Genomic DNA, 18,319 nt, shown 5'->3' on the forward strand with positions numbered 1-18,319 from the left:
CTCCATAGCCATTGCATGTCTTTAAGTGTTCTCAGTTGTGAATTCCTCCTGCCCCCACAGACAATGCTGAAATAGGTGATTTAAGGTGTTTCCATTATACAGAGAATGCCTGTGAGAAGCAGAGCAGCGGCGATCTGAATAGCACTTGTTGCACAACTCTGTAGATGACAGCCCACAGCGGGTTAAATAACCCCTACTGCAGACCATGGATTATCAGAGTGGGTTATTTTGGCCAAATAAGCCATCATGGGTTAAAAAATTCCCGACAGATGACATGATAAGCCACAATGAGTTAAATAACAAGACAGAAGCTGAATAACCCATCGTAACATCTGAACAATGTCACTGGCTCTCAGCTTAAGCTACCTCATAGGATTGTTGTGAGGATAAAAGGTGGGATATAAATGAACAATAAATAAATAAATAAATAAATAAGAAAGACAGACACTATGACTGGGTTAGAAATGTCCATTTTGCAGCATGTCAGTACAGTTAGGGAGAGACATCCATTTGACTAGTGCTATAAAGTGGAGGAGGAATAATGGAATAATGGGACACGGAATAATGGGCTCAAGTTACAGGAAGCCAGATTCCAGCTGAACATCAGGAAAAACTTTCTGACTATTAGAGCAATATGACAATGGAACCAATGACCTAGGGAGGTGGTGGCCTCTCCCACACGGAAGGCATTCAAGATGAGGCTGGACAGCCATCTGTCAGGGATGCTCTGACTTGGATTCCTGCATTGAGCAGCGGGTTGGACTCGATGGCCTTGTAGGCCCCTTCCAACCCTACTATTCTATGATTCTATGAATGAAAAATCAAGATCCGTGTCATCTTACATCTTGCAGGATCTCACAGGAGGGTCTAAGATCACATGTGGTGTTGAAAGATGGATAGTGGACTGCAAAAGTTCATTTCATACTATATAAGACACAATTGGCCTCTCCTACTGACTTTCCAACTGTGATGTATTCATAATACATATATTACGTATTTTCTTTCATTTTATTTAGAACAATGTATATACTGCTTTATCAATGCAAATTCTCAAAGATATGTATGAAACCATAAAAACATGCCAGGACTTTGGCAAGTTTATATCGTCTCCATGTGTCACCCAGTGCCATTGGACCTTATCTGTTTGTTGTTGTTGTTGTTTAAAATAATCATGTATAATCAAGTAAGGAGATGACCTGTTTCTCCAGAATATATTTTCTGATCTGCATGTTAACACAGCAAAGTAAAGAAAACAAAACAGTCAGATTATTATGAGAAACATAAACCTTCAGCAAGTACAAGATAGAAGCTGAATAATTTATATTAGATCTTAACACCAAATGGCTATTTTGTATGTTGCATGAGTTATTGGGAACAAAACGTAGCTATCCATACAAGCATGTCTAGAGCCATTCTCACAGAGTTCTAAAAATAGCATTAGAAGATTATTTGTTATTTAAGACAAAAGCAAAAAAAGGGCCCTTTTGACCAATTCTCCAATAAATATCCAGATATTACACCCATAAAAGGTATTAATGATTAAGGGAGCAATCCTATGGCCGCTAGTCAGTGGCTAGATAGCCATAGGATATGTGGTCTTCAGGGAACCAACCTTGGAGACTGTCCTCTGAGGTCGGTTCCTAGAGAACTGACCTTCCCTCCTTCCACACTGCCTTGCAGGCAGCGCAGAACAGCCTTGCACTTTGCGTTTGGAAGAGGAGCACAGAGCAGCCAAAACGGGGCATTCCGGGAGGGCGTTCTGGGCGAGGGAAGGTGGAAATGCCAGTACAACACATCCTATGTGTCGTCCGGCAGCCTCCTCCCTCACTCTACCTTCCCACGGCTAGACAGCCAAAATCGGCTGTCCAGCTGCAAATGCAGGGCAGGAGAAGCACGGAGGGAACGATCCCCTCCATGCTTCTCCTACCCTGCATTGGATAGGCGGTTGCCTCCGAGTTCGGAGGCGGCTGTCTATCCCCATAGGATTGCACTCTAAAAGCACTTTTGGGAGGTATATCACATGAAGTATAGCTACCGTAGCAAGAAGATGTCTTTATAAGTGCAACAACACATTAAGCAACTTGCAACAATCTTCTACATCCCATAAACTGTCATGTTCCCCACAGTATGGCACGTCTTAGTTTTATCATGCTGTGAACCACCCAGAGAGCTTTGACTATTGGGCAATACCGAAATGTAAGGAATGAACGAATGAATGTCGAGGTTATGGGCCAGCTACATCACTACATCTTATCATGCAATGTTTCTGCTCAGAGGTAGGGATGTACGAAAGTCACTTACCTTTTCGCAGCCTGGCTTCGCGGTGGGGGGGAGGCGCTTTGCTTCTCCACCCGAAGTTCAGGCGAGGGAGGGGAGGCGTCCCGCCTCGTCCGGCCAAAATTCAGGCCGGGGGGGAGGCGCCCTGCCTCGCCCGGGCGAAATTCAGGACGGGGAGAAGCGCCCCGTCTCCCTGGCCACGAAACAAAAAGTAAAAAAAAAAAGACCCCGTGATAGGCTACGTGACGATTTACGTAGCCTATCACGGCTAGATTTCCAAAGTCAGCCATGATAGGCTATGTAAATTGTCACATAGCCTATCACGGGTGACTTTGAAAAAAAAAAAAAGCGTGTACGCAAATGGCGGCACCCATGGGGCGCCGCCATTTGCATTCCTTATTTTGGCACGTCTAGTCTACATAAAGATTTACGTAGACTACGGCGAAAATAAGGGCAACGCAAATAGCGTGCCCTTATTTTCGCCGTAGTCTACGTAAATCTTTACGTAGACTAGACGTGCCAAAATAAGGAACGCAAATGGTGGCGCCCCATGGGCGCCGCCATTTGCGTATGCGCTTTTTTTTTTTCCAAAGTCACCCGTGATAGCCTACGTGACGATTTACGTAGCCTATCATGGCTGACTTTGGAAATCTAGCCATGATAGGCTATGTAAATCGTCACGTAGCCTATCACGGGGTCTTTTTTTTTTTTTTTACTTTAGTTTTTTTTTTTGCAATGGCGGCGGTGGCAGCCGGTCGGGAGACCGGCCGCCGCCTCCGACCGCACCGAACCACCGCCAAACCGCCGCCGGGACCCGCTGCCGAGAGGGAGATTCACCGAAGTTAAGTCCCGTCCCGGGGGGGGCGGGGGGCCGGCGGAGAATTTCCCAACCAACTTCGGGGGGCCGAATGCATCGGCGCTTGGCCTCCCGAAGATTCGGGGAGAAATTCTCCGCCATCCCTACTCAGAGGCAGAATGACCACTTAGGAATGGCCACATAATTCTTTTTTTATACTTGCCTTACCTTTGGCGGCTGGTGGCAATACAGTCTAAGTCTTTTTAGGCAAATAAGTTTGCCTGTCCTGGTGGTACCATAACTGGTCCACTAGTTGCTACATCTGTCCCAAGTCCATTTAGCCTGATCACATGAACTGCTCTGTACACACAACAATCCACTGAATTGGGTTGTAAGAAAGAAGGTCATCAGTGTACAGGTTCAAGAAAGAATTGGGGCTGAAAGCCACACATAGTATAAGAAGAATGGAAGCAAATAGAACTCCATACCCAAGAACAACTGAATAGCAATGCAATCATGCACAGATAAACAGAAAGATAGCAAATAAAAATCCATAGCCAAGAACAACTGAATAGCAATACAATCATGCACAGATATGCATGAATGAAGATAACACTTCATGGAGGAGAAAAGGGTGAAGGGGAAAAGGATAAAGGAAAATCGCAATGGTACAGTAAGGAGCAATGGAAATATACAGATTTTTAAAAAATGACTATAAGTACTTCTTGCCTCCAGAAGCACACAGACTGATGGAGTGGTGATGCTTTTATTTGATGATTACTTCTCCTACAAATTTAAACTCCTCTAGATAGGCCCCAAACCAATGTCTCTTTTATGATATTTCACTCCTGATTCATATCCCATTATTTTTCCATTACAAACCGAGAAAGTCCTGAGCTCTGCAAAATTTGAAATCTTATTTGAAACTGTGGCTTATCTTAGGTTTTCAACAGCAAGCAGAAAATACAGAGATCTGCCTGGAACAGAAAGGAAGGGGGCTGGGGGGAGAAGCTCAGAAGAAAATGCAATAAAACTGAAACCACAAGGGGATTTGAATTCAATAACCCTGAAATACAAGCAAAGACTTTATCCAGAGATTTTGCTTAACATAAATGGGAATATACAGGTATTATTCTGGCACTGCAGAGAGCTCAGATGGAATAAAAGTGATATAATTACTATGAAGTAAAACAAAAAATATTAATTTTAAAAAAGATGAAAATAAGGGTTATGAAGTCCATGTGCCCTTTCACGGTCATATTAATAGAGGCTGAGACCAGTGTTTAGTGAGTAACTACCTCTAAGAAACATATGAATTCAAATTTCTTTGTAGACAGGTCTGTGAAAATAATTTTATGATTGCCTATAATAAGATCAGAATGGATGCAGACATTTGTAGACAATGAACAGTGTCCACTAATGAAATGGACAGTCAACAGTGTCTATGAAAACTTATGCCGGGATAAATTTGTTGGTCTTTAAGGTGCCACAAGTCTCTTTGTTGTGTTTGCCGCAACAGACTAACACAGCTAACCCTCTGGAAATTAGTACAGATTATATTAGTCTAATAATACTGAATCATTCTGGAGCTATGGATGTGCTTGCTAGAGTCCAGAAACGTTTGGTCACATTTCCAGATATCCTTTAGGCAACACACATCTCCACTGAGCATTTGTACAAGGCTGGAATGCAGGTCGATTCTACATTCATACCGTGGTGAGGCTAGGGGAGGGGGAGACATTTGTTCATTTATCATTTTAATGCAAATTTGTCTAATTCGTACTTCCCAAACCAAGATGCAACCAAAACACAGTTATACTTCGATATTTGTTTTTTTCTGGATTTTGAAATACAGCTCTTCACTCAAAAATGTATACAAAATGGTTAGGGGAAACTGCACACAAAAATGCATGCATGCATTTATTTATTACATATCTATATTGCCCCATAGCCAAAGCTCTCTAGGCAGTTTGCAGAAGTTAAAGCAATAAAATACAATATAAAAAGCTTAAAAGCCTTTTACATAAAAGCACACACACAAACACCATATAACTAAAACCAACTTTGAACAGTCATGTCATAACAAAAGGCATATCCAGGACTGAGTAAAACTCATCACGTGCTGCCAAATGCCTGGGAAAAGAGATAGGTCTTAATCTGGTGCAGAAAAGATAATAATGTTGGCGTCAGGCGGACCTCATTGGTGACCTCGTTCCACAGATGGGGGGCCACTACTGAGAAGGCCTGCTCCCTTGTTGCCACCTTCTGAGCTTCCCTTGGAAGAAGCACTTGGAGGAGGGCTGAATGTAGAGTATGGGTAGGTTCATTTCAGGAGAGGTGTGCTGTCAGGTATTGCAGTCCCAAGCTGTGTAGGGCTTTATAGGTTAAAACCAGCACCTTGAATTGAGCTCAGAAGCATATAGGCAGCCAGTGCAAGTGGGCCAGAGTTGGCCTTATATGTGCGGACCTTCTAGTCCCAGTTATCAATCTGGCCACTGCATTTTGCATGAGCTGCAGCTTCTGAACCATCTTCAAAGGCAGCCCCAAGTAAAATGCACTGCAGTAATCTAACCTGTAGGTTACCAGAGCATAGACAACTGAAGCCAGGTTATCCCTGTCCAGATAGGGGTGCAGCTGGGCCACCAACTGAAGTTGGTAGAAGGCACTCCATGCCACTGAGGCCACCTGAGCCTCAAGTGACAAAGATGTTTCCTGGAGGACCCCAAGCTATGGACCTGCTTCTTCAAGGGGAGCACAAGCCCATCCAGAACAGGTTGAACACCCCCCATCCAGTCAGCAGAACCACCCACCAACAGCATCTCAGTTGAGCGTCAGTTTATTAGCCCTCATCCAGTCCATTGTCACAGCCAGGCACTGATTCAGCACATCCACAGCCTCACCTGAAGAAGATGTAAGGGAGAAATAGAGCTGCATGTCATCAGCATACTGATGACACTGCACTCCAAAACTCTGGATGCCCACACTCAATGGTTTCATGTAGATGTTGAACAGTATGGGGGACAAAATTGCCCCCTGTAGAACCCCATATTGTAGAATCCACAGGGCCAAGCAATGTTCCCCAGGCACCACCTTCTGAAAATTATTCGGAATATTTGGAAAAATAACATACAAAAACACATTATATTAGGGAGAATTACTTGCAAAAATGAATGTATTAGGGAAAATATGCACAAAACATATGCACAAATGCATCTGAATTTTCATTTGGACTTTAAAAAAAATCACAAACTAATGTTGAAACAGAATGAAATGAACTTAAGTTTGGAAAAAAGAGAACAAAACCATAACTGATAGTTTCATCCATCCCTAGACAAGACACAGGTTTTATAAGCTTGGAAGATTATCAATGTGTGATTTTTTTTTTTTTTGAAATCTCATCAAATTCTGCCCGCCCAGTTTGCTTATGTGAATGTGTGAGTTCATCTTCATGAAACATGTTCACTTGTATCTGTACAATCTTGTGGTATCATCTTTGCTTGCCTTCATTAGTTTAAAAATTGTCTGCTTTTATCGCCAATTCAGATCTTCCCCAGAGAGAATCAAAAGTACTGAAACAACTAGAATACAATATCCTATATATAATGCAAACTCTAGCAAGATGTGCATGCATGAGACACCACCAGAAATGAAGTCCCCACAATTCATGAAGGCTAGGAAATATGTAAGTACCATCAGTCTGGAACACTCCTTATCATGAAACAGCAGAGCTGAAACAAATTGGTCTCAGAGAAAGCAACTGGTAGTACTGAACTCAAATTGAATCAGATCTAATGGGAGTCACCCATCTTTAGACATAATGCCCTTTTATGTAGTGTTATCATCAGACTGTATTTTATGTGCATTTCATTTCATCCATATAATTTGCCAGTGTGCAATGTACAAAATGAAGGCTACAGTGAAAGCAAAACATGTTCTAATCTGCATCTCCTTACTTTTTGCCACATATTTGGTCATATCTTTATTTATAAATGATAAACTTTTTTGAAGTGTAAGATTAATTAAGCAAGTACACTTCGCTCTGCCTCTGCTGATCTGCCCTCTGCCCCACCGGTCACATTGGCCACCAGCCACCACTGGTATACACTATAACCATGCATTTCTAGAAGATGAACGTCATCAAACAAGTAGAGTTATCTTGCCATTGAAGATCACCAGATGAGTCCAACACAGCTTCCTATCAGAAGTTTTTCCTTCCCAACTTTCCCATTCCCTTTGGATTTACCTCTTTTCCCACCCATGGCCTCACTCCCTACCCGTTGCCTCCTCTTGTTCTCTTTCCAATGTTAGCCACATCTACAGATGTGATTATTGGTACAAATAAAGTAGGTTCAAGCTAAAAGGTAGGTTGATGATTGCTAGCATCACCAGACCAGGCCTAAGTATCATCCTAAAGACATTTCAACCAGTCCTGAACTGTAATAACTTGTGATATTGGGACCTCAACTGCTACTATGCATGGCAGGATGAATTTGCCTATCACAGGATGATGTGTAGCATAAGCTGGTATGCAGAATTTTAGGCTTCACATGTATGAAATTAAATATGTGATGGTTTGCTATCATTTTGGGAGAGTCAAAGTAGTTTAAATAAAGCTAAACGTTGGCCTAAATAAATACACTGGAATAAAATAAATATTCTAAAAACGTACTCAATAATAAAATAAAAGTGCAATCCAAGTGTTCCCATTGCTTTGCATTTGGTCATTTGGGAGATGTCTCTGCAATTGTGAACAGAAAATAAAATCCCAGTTCCATCAGTTCCAAAACAATAAGTGGTCATATAAACCATTGCAGAAAAGGCACCAATGTTCTTTTTTTTAGTACTGCACCTGTATATTTAATTTCAAGGGCATGTAAAACTCCCTTTAATATTGGCATGCTGCCTTGTTAATGAACCCTGAGAAAACACCTGTCAGAAACAAGAAGAAATGAAGGGCATGATCCAGTTCAAAGGCAATTCATGTGTTTTACTGTTAACAGTGCTCCAGAGTTCATTCTGATTTCTAACAAAGCTCTGGTGCACCATTTCTTTTACTAACAAACCATCTGGAATTTTGCCACTTTGTGCCAATTTTCATCTTAAGGCCAAGGAGAACAATGCAAATAAGGTCCAACAGGATGGATTATCCAAAAAAGCCTGCAAACCTCAGTCATTCTACTTTAAAACCTGGAAACTTTGAACATTTTAATTCTTGATGTTTTCCATCTGCACATCACTATCAATATATTTGTATGTACAAAATGTACAATGATTCTGGATAATATAAAAGAGACCAAATGATGGCTTCTTCTCAAACATACGCACAAATCAAACACAGACAAAAATGTAAACGTAAAACCCCTGTCTCATTAACCTACTGGTGCTTTCTTCCAACTGTGTTCTGGGTGTCTGCTTCTTGAAAGACATATAAAAAATTGGGAAATAGCATGATTCAAGAGGATGTCGGTGTGGGCTAGTGGCAGAAATTCTTGAGTTTGAAGCACCTGAATGTGCCCTTTTTCAAAATGTTGATGCACATGTACCAATTGAAATCTGGTGCTCTTGTGACTTGCTGGACTGTGGCTTCTGAATATGATTACTGAGTGTGTGGAATGTGGATATATATTACACGAAGTTGCCACATCCCCAGTAGTCTCAGGGTGCTGCTGCCTTTGCAGAAGAAGGAATGAACTGGTCAGTTTTCCGTCCCTTGCTTGATCAAAGCACTACCTCAGCTGTCAGGAGTGCCCTAGCTGCCTCTTGCAGTCCCCTCCAATAGCCACCTCAGGACTCAGATGATGAGGATTCTTTCCAAGGCTTTAATCCTTTTACAACTTAATGACTCTTTCAGATGCTAATCACCAGCAACTAAGCAAGGAACAGCACTGGGGAAAGATAGCAGAGTAGCCTAAGCTCCAGGTAAGGCAGTTGGTCCCCGTTTGAAGGGGAACCATGGGAAGTCCCTGAACGTATGGGCTAGGGAGAGATCCTCCCTCTTTCCCTTGGGTCCTCGGGATGCGACCGTTGTTTGAGCGCCAAACGAGCGCAACGCCTCCTTTCCGCACCCTCCATCTGTCGTCGCTCCCTGCGTCTGCGCTGAGCGTCCAGCAAGCCCCCCTCCAGCGCTCTCTCACTGCCAGGGTCACTATCTATCCCAGGAATGCTGGCAGGAGGAATCTTTGCCAGCTGCTCTGCTTGTGAGAGATGAGCGAGCTCCTCTCCCACGGATTGCTCTTCTTCCTCAGAATCAGAACTGCTCTGGGGCTCTATGGGCTCAGTTTCCACCCTGACACCAGCTCTCCTGTCTGATTTTGCATTGAGCCAGTCCGGGGGCAGGAGCGGGGGGATTTACTAAGAAACAACAACCTTTCTTATTTCAAGTGTGTCTACATAGATGATGCTGTTCAGTCACCTCTGGCTGAGTTTCATCCTCCTCCAAATGAAGGAAAGCCTCTGACTTACCTGTTTCCATTTTCCCATCCTGTGCTGCAGGCCCATCGGGAATGACGCTCTTCACCTGGAGAAACTCATCGGGCTCATCGCCACCAATGATGGTAAATCCAAAGCCCATATTGCTTTTTTTAAGGGTCGTGCTGAGGAAAGTCCCCTTCAGTTGTGAGGCATCACGGGTGAAGAGCGGTTTTTCTACATCAGTCAACATAAAGAAAAACAAGCAATGTTTGGGTCATGCTGTAAAAACAGCAATGGCTGGACTCCCACAGTGCAGCAGAAGCGATAGCAGGCAACAGGGTGGCATGTTTGAAACTTACAAGCAAAATAAAAGTGCAAGCGTTCTCAGAGAAACAGAAGCATTAGTGAGTTATCTTCTATTTAAGGCAAAAACCAGGGAGGGAAGGATCAGCTTATCTAAGGTGGTATTTCCTTCTTAATGAAGTTAATTTGAAATCGGACTTTTGGGTATTAAAAAAGCTGTCCAAAGACTAAAAAAGCTGATACGTGGCAGTTAGCTACATTGTTCTTTTTTCCCCCTTCCAACTGTCGAAGTAGCTTCGTGAAATAACAGTACTAAATAGCTTTATACTTTACTTCTTCTTCCTTAGCCATTTGTTGGGGTGCATGTATGTGTAAGCACAGGTTGTGTGTCATCTCAACAAGCAGGATTTTAATATCTGACAGATAACATTTACAACCTGTGAGACAGCTCAGTGACCTAGACATTGGCTTTCAGTGTGATTCTTTGTGAAGTGTGATAAAGACCAGCAGGCAAGAGAAAAACCTTGCCTGACATCCAGTGCCTCTGTTCTGTGCTTTGTTGTGTGGGAAGGTATGGGAAAAGGTTGGTGATTTTTTGAAGGAAAAAAACAACTCAGCTCACTACTTTTTTTGTTTTGTTACAAAAGTGCAGCCTGGGTAAGTAGCAGCACTTGGACATACCATACAGCCTGTACACTCCAGCATTGTCCCGCCGACACTGAGACAGGTCACTCACACTGCGAGACCTCTGAGGAGCAGGGCGCGGGTGAACATGTTTGGGCCTAGGTAATGTTGATGAGGAGCTTTCTACTGTTATAAAGGAGAAGAAGGCTCATTCTTTGCCTACAAGCTTATGTAAATAATTTAATCTCTATACCCAATATAGACTGTTAACCACTTCCCCCCACCCCTTGCGTGCATTAACCTCTTCATCACCAATATATTTATCCTTTTAATTTCCCACCAAACAGGGCTATAAAGCCATTATTCTCAAAATGTGAGGTGCAGTTCCCTAAGGAGACAGAGGCAGTTCCAATGGGAAATACAAGTTCCTCTGACAACACACAGTCTCGATTGGGGGTATGTTCTTGGGCAAAAGCAATGAAACTTTAAGTGCTTGAGTGATTTGATTTGTTTGCTTATTTTCCCCTTTAACAATAGCAACTGTGAGAGGGGAATGAGGGGAAAGATCTTGGCATATCAGGAAGAGGGTTCACCCTTTCCCACTCATGCCACACTCATGACAAAAATTGTCCCCCTGAAGCTGTATGATCCCTAGAAGGGAAGTTTCCATTGGCATCAATAGAAGCTTCCCACCCTAGACTAATAGGTGGGGATTTTTGGCAGGACTGTAGTGAGGAGGGAAAGAATGACCCCCGCCCCCATGTCCCAGTCTCAGTTTCCTCATCTCCACCCCTTGTGGCTGCAATTCTTAAAGGGAAAAAAGAAGATATGTCTAATGCATTCACACATTTAATGCCATATCTCTTTTGGCTCTATAAACTGTACCAGGAGACAGACAATCAGCCGCAGCATATACTGCATATTGTGAATAGCTGTGTGCCTTACTTACTCGTTGAGGTTGACAGAATGGAGGATGAATGAGCCACTTCCTTGTTTTTCATTGGGTTCTTGCTACTTGGATGGTCCCTCCCTCCGGGGCTATAAAAATTGTCATGGCCCCAATACTACTATTGAGTAGAAACCCCAATATTGCTTTTCATTAGATCTTTCTGCTTCCATTCAGGAGAAAGAATCTGACCAGCTTGCTCTTTGTTTTGTCTTAAATAGGCTGGAGAATGCAGGACAATATTTTTCTTGACTTAGTTAGGTTTGCTATGACACAATTTGAGAACCTTTGTTTTCATATCTGGGGGGGGGGTAGGGCGGAATTGAATGTACCTTTCAATTTTATAATCACATATTAACAACATTGCTCTAAAATAATGGAAAACTTAATGGAATAGTTTTAATTTAAAATATGGTGCACTGACATGATACTGTACCTCGGAAACCTTGGGCCGGCATAGGCTTGGTTCCAAGTTCTGCGTTGGGCATGGTACGCTGTTGTAGCTTCCTTTTTGCTTCCAAAACAGGATTTTCAAATTGTGTCCTTCTATTTATGTGGCTGAAAGATAGAGAAATCAATTGTCAATCAAACCTGATCCTTTTCAAAAACCATATTTTGAATACGATCATAGTTAGCTCTCTATCCCAGGAGCAAGACTTCCAGGTTCAATCACTGGCATTTCTAGGTAGAGCTGCAAAATACTCCTGTCTGAAACCCAGGACGGCCATTGCTAATCAGTGCAGACAATGCTAAGCTATATGGATCAATAGTCAGTAAGGCAGCTTTCTATGTTCCTAAGGGGGACTGAAGGGAAGTTTTGCTGAGAAAGTCCACCATCAGTGTGGTGTATTGTTATCAGATATATTAACATTGTGATCCAGTTTAGTGCAGTAGATAGAGGGCTAGACTTGGACAAGGGAAATCCAAGGTCAAATGCTATGAAGTTCAATAGAAGATCATAAGCAAGTCACTACCTTCCAGCCTAAGCTACTTCATTGTGAGGCTTAAATGCCACCTCTGAGCTCCTTGGAAGAAGGGCAGGATGCAAATGGATAAATACTGCAAAAATGCAATGACCATGCTTCTCAACTGTTAGCATGTACAGTTATATGTGGCACTGCAGGATGCAGCAAACAGTGCAGCTTTTCCATCAGTATAAGGGAGTAAGAATTCTATTAGGTATGCAAGTACTGATCCTGGAAAAAGTAAGAGCATAATTAACATCTACATTAAATGGAAACTCCTATTCAGAATCCTAATAATTGTGGGCAATATACAATTTTTAAACATGTCATCCTATTGTTTGCCACGTTTGCTTGATATCCTTTACTTTGAAAGGACATGCAGACTTTTGCCAAAATCAGGCCACCGCCATTGTGTAGAACATAACGAATGCGCCTTATTATCACATCTTTAAGCATACACTTGTAAGGCTGTGATTCAATGAGAGAGGGGTTAGGTTCTGATAGGTACCTAGAGGGAAAACTAGAACACAGGCCAAGCAAAGCATCTGTTCAAGGTCTAAGGGCACAATCTCAAAAGGTAGGTGCTGTTGAAATCAATGGGATTTACTGTGTAATCTTAAACATGTTTACTTAATAAGAAGTGCCTTTGCACTCAGAAGGACTTAGGCTAGATCTGCACTATGGCTTTATAGTGGTATTGAAGTGCACTGAGAACTGTTGGGGCACGTTACACGTTCTATATACCTATGTATTTGCCAAGACCTGTAGAAGAGACGGAGATGAGAGGCTTGGAATTTCACAATGGCGTCTTGATTCACAACTAGCTCAAGAGGAGGGTGTCTATCGACCTGCTGGGATTGAACCCCTTTGTTAGGTCTTTTATGTGGAGACAGGGACCTTAAGCCTCCAGAATTTGAAGGAGCTCATCCTAGAGCTATTCATCATTCCCTGGTATGGCTGATTTATGGCAGGCACAACAAGTGGGGGTCATTAGAAAGCTCTGATATTCTATATACCACTATCATAGTATTCGTTCCCACTCTTTATTCCACATTATCCAAAATACTGCAACAAATGTCATTGTGTGTCCTACGAGGTATAAATGCACAAGAGAGATGTGGCGTTCCCACAACAGAATTGTAATGACATGACACAAAGTGTAGATCTGGCCCCAGTCTCCAGAAAGTGTCTTTAGGATTGCAGCCTTAAGGTTTACTTGTGTCCTTACATTCCATTGTGTTCAATTCACTTAGATCTGCATAATTTTGTCTGGGTTGTCTCCTAAGCCATAGGAAGAGTGACAGTTCATTAACAGCCAAGACAGTAAATCTATGAAACAAAATAGAGAGCCCACACAAATCTGAAAGTATGTGAGGGCCAGGAGGCCATGACATTGTACAAAGGTAGAGTACAGCAAACAGAACAGCCATTACATTTTCCTTTTTGCTGATTCCACTGAGTGCTGAAGCCAAACTGGAAATCACTCTTCATCAAGCACCCTCAAGGTTATCTGCTGATCTCGGCTTGCCTGGAAACGGTCCAATATTTCCATATCAGCAGTGGCACATTTATTTTTAAAAGTTTTTAAAAAGAGAGTCTGGAATCTGGGTCCTTTGGCCTTTCCCCCAATCCTAGAAATGCAAAGCATGGCTGTGGTTACATTGTGATGAGAGGAAGACACCATGCAATAATGGTCAGAACCATCCTTATTTTTCTTCTTATGGAATACTGGCAGTCAAATAAGTACCAGGACTCAAGGCCTGTGACTCTGCCTCTATGCAAGCCTTATGTCTGATGATCTACTTCATAATTTTAACAATGTGATATTACCCTTCTCATGGCCCTGCAATGATGATGTTATCAAATTTCAAAGGAGAGTTATCCATGGCTACTTTCAAGGTGTTGTGCCTTAGGTTTACACCTCTGGTTCTAACTTGGTCCTAGGCTTGTCTACCACAATTTCTGAGGCCCAGTTCATAACTGCCATTTACCTGCACAGAGTTCCTGGTCCCAGTTTTTTCCATCACGAATTCCTGGCCTAGATCATGTTTGTCCAGCTGTTGTCTACTCTTGAGAGTGAAATTGTGCTAACCATGTAGTGTGTAGCTGAGACTTGTCTTTTTCTTTAGTGCTGGGGTCTCCAACATAGTAGTGCCTGTGGGCACTAATGTCTCTTGGAGCCCACCAGGCTTCCTGTCGTTCCTGATTATTATTTTATTTAAGACATCATATTCATCATCATCATCTGGGACGCTGGCATGCTGCAAAGCAAAGTTCTGCCCTCCAGTGCCATTTTTATTTGGGTTCAAAATAGTGGTTTTCTGTTTTGGAGCTCAGACTTAACCTGTGTCTTGTACTTAGTTACTTTCTTTTAGCCTCACCAGTTTGCCTTCTGGGAAATAAGTGTTTTGCCCACTGACCCAAAGAAGTTAGGGACCCCTGCTTTAGTGTAAGTGCACTCGGTCTTGATTCATATGAGGGCCACCATGCTCTGGGAGGGAAGGATTAAACTCTCCCCATGTCTTTTCCTCAAAATCACTGCCCTGGGGGAGGTGGGGTAGAAAAAAGAAAAAAGCCCCGTTGACACCAATGGAGACGTCTTTCTTTTTTAAAACTGCCCCCAGGGGGAGGGAAATTTCAAGAAAAAATGGTGAGGGGGAAGGTTTAGCCCTCCCTCCCAGAATGCGGTGCTACTGATCTGAATTGGGGCCATTCATGCTTGCACTAGAGTAAAGAAAAAGACACGCTTCAGCTACACATGACACGATTAGTGCAATGTGTAGTTTGGCTCTGAACCCTTGACCCTAATCCCCTGCCTGAGGTACTGGTTACCTATCTCATCTTTCTGAGGGATCTCTATTGACTCTGGTTTTAGAACATAATTTAACCCTGTTAATTCATTTGTTGCTTGGGGTTGATCCTGTCTTGATCCCTCTGGAACATTTGGGACTATTATAACTGGAGTCAGGATAAATAATATTTGGGAGCTCCAATTAGTCCTTACAGTACAGAGCTTATTCTTTTGGGACAGATTTTGCGCACTCACGGCATGTGAGTGGTGGATTCACACTGCTGCTGCTGCTGTAATCAAACGTGTTCGGCAGATTCTCTGTTTTCCTTCTGGCACATTATGCTGCTGGGCTACCTTAGTGGGATGCTTTGCAGCAATTTGCTCAAAGGCACCTTTCTGCAGTGTACATGCTCTCTATTTATAGCACACTGTGGCCTGAATCTCGTAGGTTGATCATGATGGGGGCTACCCTTTTGATACAGGGGCTGGGCTGGACAACTTTAAAATATTCCAACTCCATGATTAACGAAGGATGAGAAAGGCATGTAGAGTGGAGGCAGGTAGCAGGAAGACAAAGATGAGGAGCCAAGGAGAAGCATAAGAAGCCATGCAGAAGACTGAGGTCTCATTTGTACAAACAATGACAGTTGTGCATAGGGTCTGTCTGGTTTATGAGCCTTCACTAAATACTTCCAGGTGGTATTTCTAAGCTAATATTTGCAGCCATGAAAGCTAGAAAAGTGTTTTCTTTAAAATGAACATGTAGTGTCTGGCATGTCAAAGTTTTCATCAATGGACAGATCCTACACCGGTGGATCTGCAGATCCTAACATTTTTAAAGTGATATTTTCATATATTATTATCCTTATGAATATTCCTCATGCTTTCCTTTCAGGAACGAATCAGAGAACTGTTCCAGTGGAGGGACCCTAGCTCAATGGTTAAAAACATGGTTTTGCATGCAAATGTCACCAGCTCAATACTCAGCATCTGCATTCAGGATCAGGTGGAAGATCACACAGGGAAGTCTTTGACTCTGCCAGAGTAGTCAATACTGGGGCTAGATGGACCAATGGCTTGACATAAGGCAGCTGCTTGTGTCCAGCTTATGTTTGGGGGCTGCTTTTTATTTTTTTTATTTAAAAAAAGAAAAACACAACACAACAACATAAACACACAATACACATACACTAAAATATCTCTTAAGATTGTAAGATATCTACCTTTGGCTCCCCTTACACAACAAATGCTTATTATTATTATTCTCTAGTTCTTGTCTTAGTTGTATATCATACATTGAGTTCACAGACATTATCTCCTTTCTCCTAATTTTAACAACAACAGAAAAAAGAGAATCAACCATCTCAAAGTTCAGAATCCATATCCATAGATACCATTTTTCTCTGTTTCTTGTACAAATTCTATAAAAGGTCTCCAATCTAACATAAATTTAGTTGTTGACCCTTCTTTAATTATAATAGTAAGTTTTGCCATCTCTGCCAGCTCCATCATTTTCATGATCCACTTGCTCACAGTTGGTATTGTTTCATTCTTCCACTTTTGTGCATACAATAACCTTGCAGCTGTTGTCATGTAGAGGAAGAGGGGCCATTTGGGGGCTGCTTTACATGAACCTGTCAGCTCATGGCAGGTATGGGTTCCAATGAGCCTGCACTGATCTCCAACGTTCTGGTCTCCAGGATAACCCAGCTACTGAATTCTGCCCAGATCAGCTTTCGGCACACTGGTGCCAAAGCGTAAACATCGAGGTGTGTAATGGTGTACCAAAACCCAAACCAGACTGCTGACAGGGCATGGCAATCTCATGTCCTTCACTGCCTCACTGTGGACTGACATGGCTGAAAATCACTGCAGGAAGACTGCAAACAGTGATGGCCACACATTCAGGGAGTTGTGTGAACTGGCCCATGGAAAGAGAAAGGTGTTTTCAGAAGGAGAGGAGAGCATATTTTCCCCAGTGACTAAATTTGCCATGCAAAGGTTTGCAATTGAACTTTTTATGATTTATCCATTTTTATGACATAATTAAGACACTATATTATAATGGGATATTGTCTCCTTAAAAACGAAGTCATCTGTTAAACACCAGTAATAAAAGAATGTGTAACACTGTCACTTTTTATAATGAAAAATGGGAAGCAATTTTCACTTCAAACCTATTGAGCTTAGACAGCAGATTAAAACACAGATCTTTATGCTGACTATAAAACTCTTTATGAACATGGTACTGCTGCACTTTTAATACCATTGGGGGTTTGCCATATTATTACAGATCTTGATTAGAACTCCCTTACTCCTTTTATTAAAAAAATTATAAATGCTGTAATATGTAGCAGTACTTTTCTCAACATTAAAAAAATGCAGGGGAATGATGTATAAGCATAGATGTTAACTCTCAGGAAGACAAATCTTTCCAGGTCCAAAGTTTCTCAGACCCTTTGAACTCAGTTGCTCCCGCTTGTAAACTTTACCTCCTGAGCCCTCTAACCAGCCTCCCGTCCCTGGGAGGGCCGAGGGCAGCAGAAAGTAGATCGCCAGATTTTTTGGGACTTCAACTCCCAGCATTCTTGACCACTGGCTGTGCTGGCAGGGGCCTCTGGGAGTTGAAATCCAAAGCACCTGCAGATTTACTTTCTGCCCACCCCTGCTCTAACCCACCAGGAGCCAGTGTGAATATTGGGCAGGTGAATACACAAAACCCTTGCACACATCCTCATGTGTCATGCCCTGACTGGAGGAGTCCTCCTCAGAGGAGGAGCTACAGGCCCCAGAAGCCCAGGGTACCCCGACCACAGGAGCTTGAGCCCTCAAGAGAGGTGGTTGCAGGGCCATCCCTGCCAGGGCAAAAGGACTCTGCCCCGAGGCAGAGGCTGACCCACCCCTGATCCCCGGGAGTGTCGTTGCTTCAGGAGTTGGGCTCTGGAAAGGGAGCTCCGATTACTGCAGCTGGGCTATGGGCTTAAAAGCCTCCACTGGAAACCCAGCCTGTGCGTCCTGAATTGTGCCCTGTGACTGATGCTCTGTTTCCTGACCTTTTGGGCTGCTCAACGACCCTGCTTCTGGCCTGCGTAAGGTACCTGACTGCTTTACTGTGTTTGACCTCTTGCTTGTTACCTTGACTACCCCTGCTGCTGCCTGATCCTCATTGCATGTCTGCCTGCCCGTGTTCTGACCTCTGCCTGGAT

The 18,319-nt window shown here is 42.8% G+C and overlaps 1 protein-coding gene across 3 annotated transcripts in view; it reads right to left on the reverse strand.

Annotated features, from left to right (window-relative positions):
• The window catches only part of MAGI2 (membrane associated guanylate kinase, WW and PDZ domain containing 2), a 977,993-nt gene that overhangs the window by 222,304 nt on the left and 737,370 nt on the right, over positions 1–18,319 (reverse strand). For 2 of the 3 annotated variants that reach the window (XM_084811512.1, XM_084811513.1), the window contains 2 exons: positions 11,794–11,915; positions 9,536–9,718 (listed from right to left, as the gene is read on the reverse strand). In XM_084811512.1, coding sequence (XP_084667638.1) covers positions 9,536–9,718; positions 11,794–11,915 — 305 coding nt within the window. Of the gene's footprint in view, positions 1–9,535; positions 9,719–10,468; positions 10,598–11,793; positions 11,916–18,319 lie in introns of all 3 variants that reach the window. The other variant, XM_084811511.1, reaches the window with a different exon arrangement.

This window comes from Heloderma suspectum, chromosome 7 (genome assembly GCF_057233095.1).
Source record: "Heloderma suspectum isolate Gila_16-S chromosome 7, 16-S_ref, whole genome shotgun sequence".
Lineage (NCBI taxonomy): Eukaryota > Metazoa > Chordata > Lepidosauria > Squamata > Helodermatidae > Heloderma > Heloderma suspectum.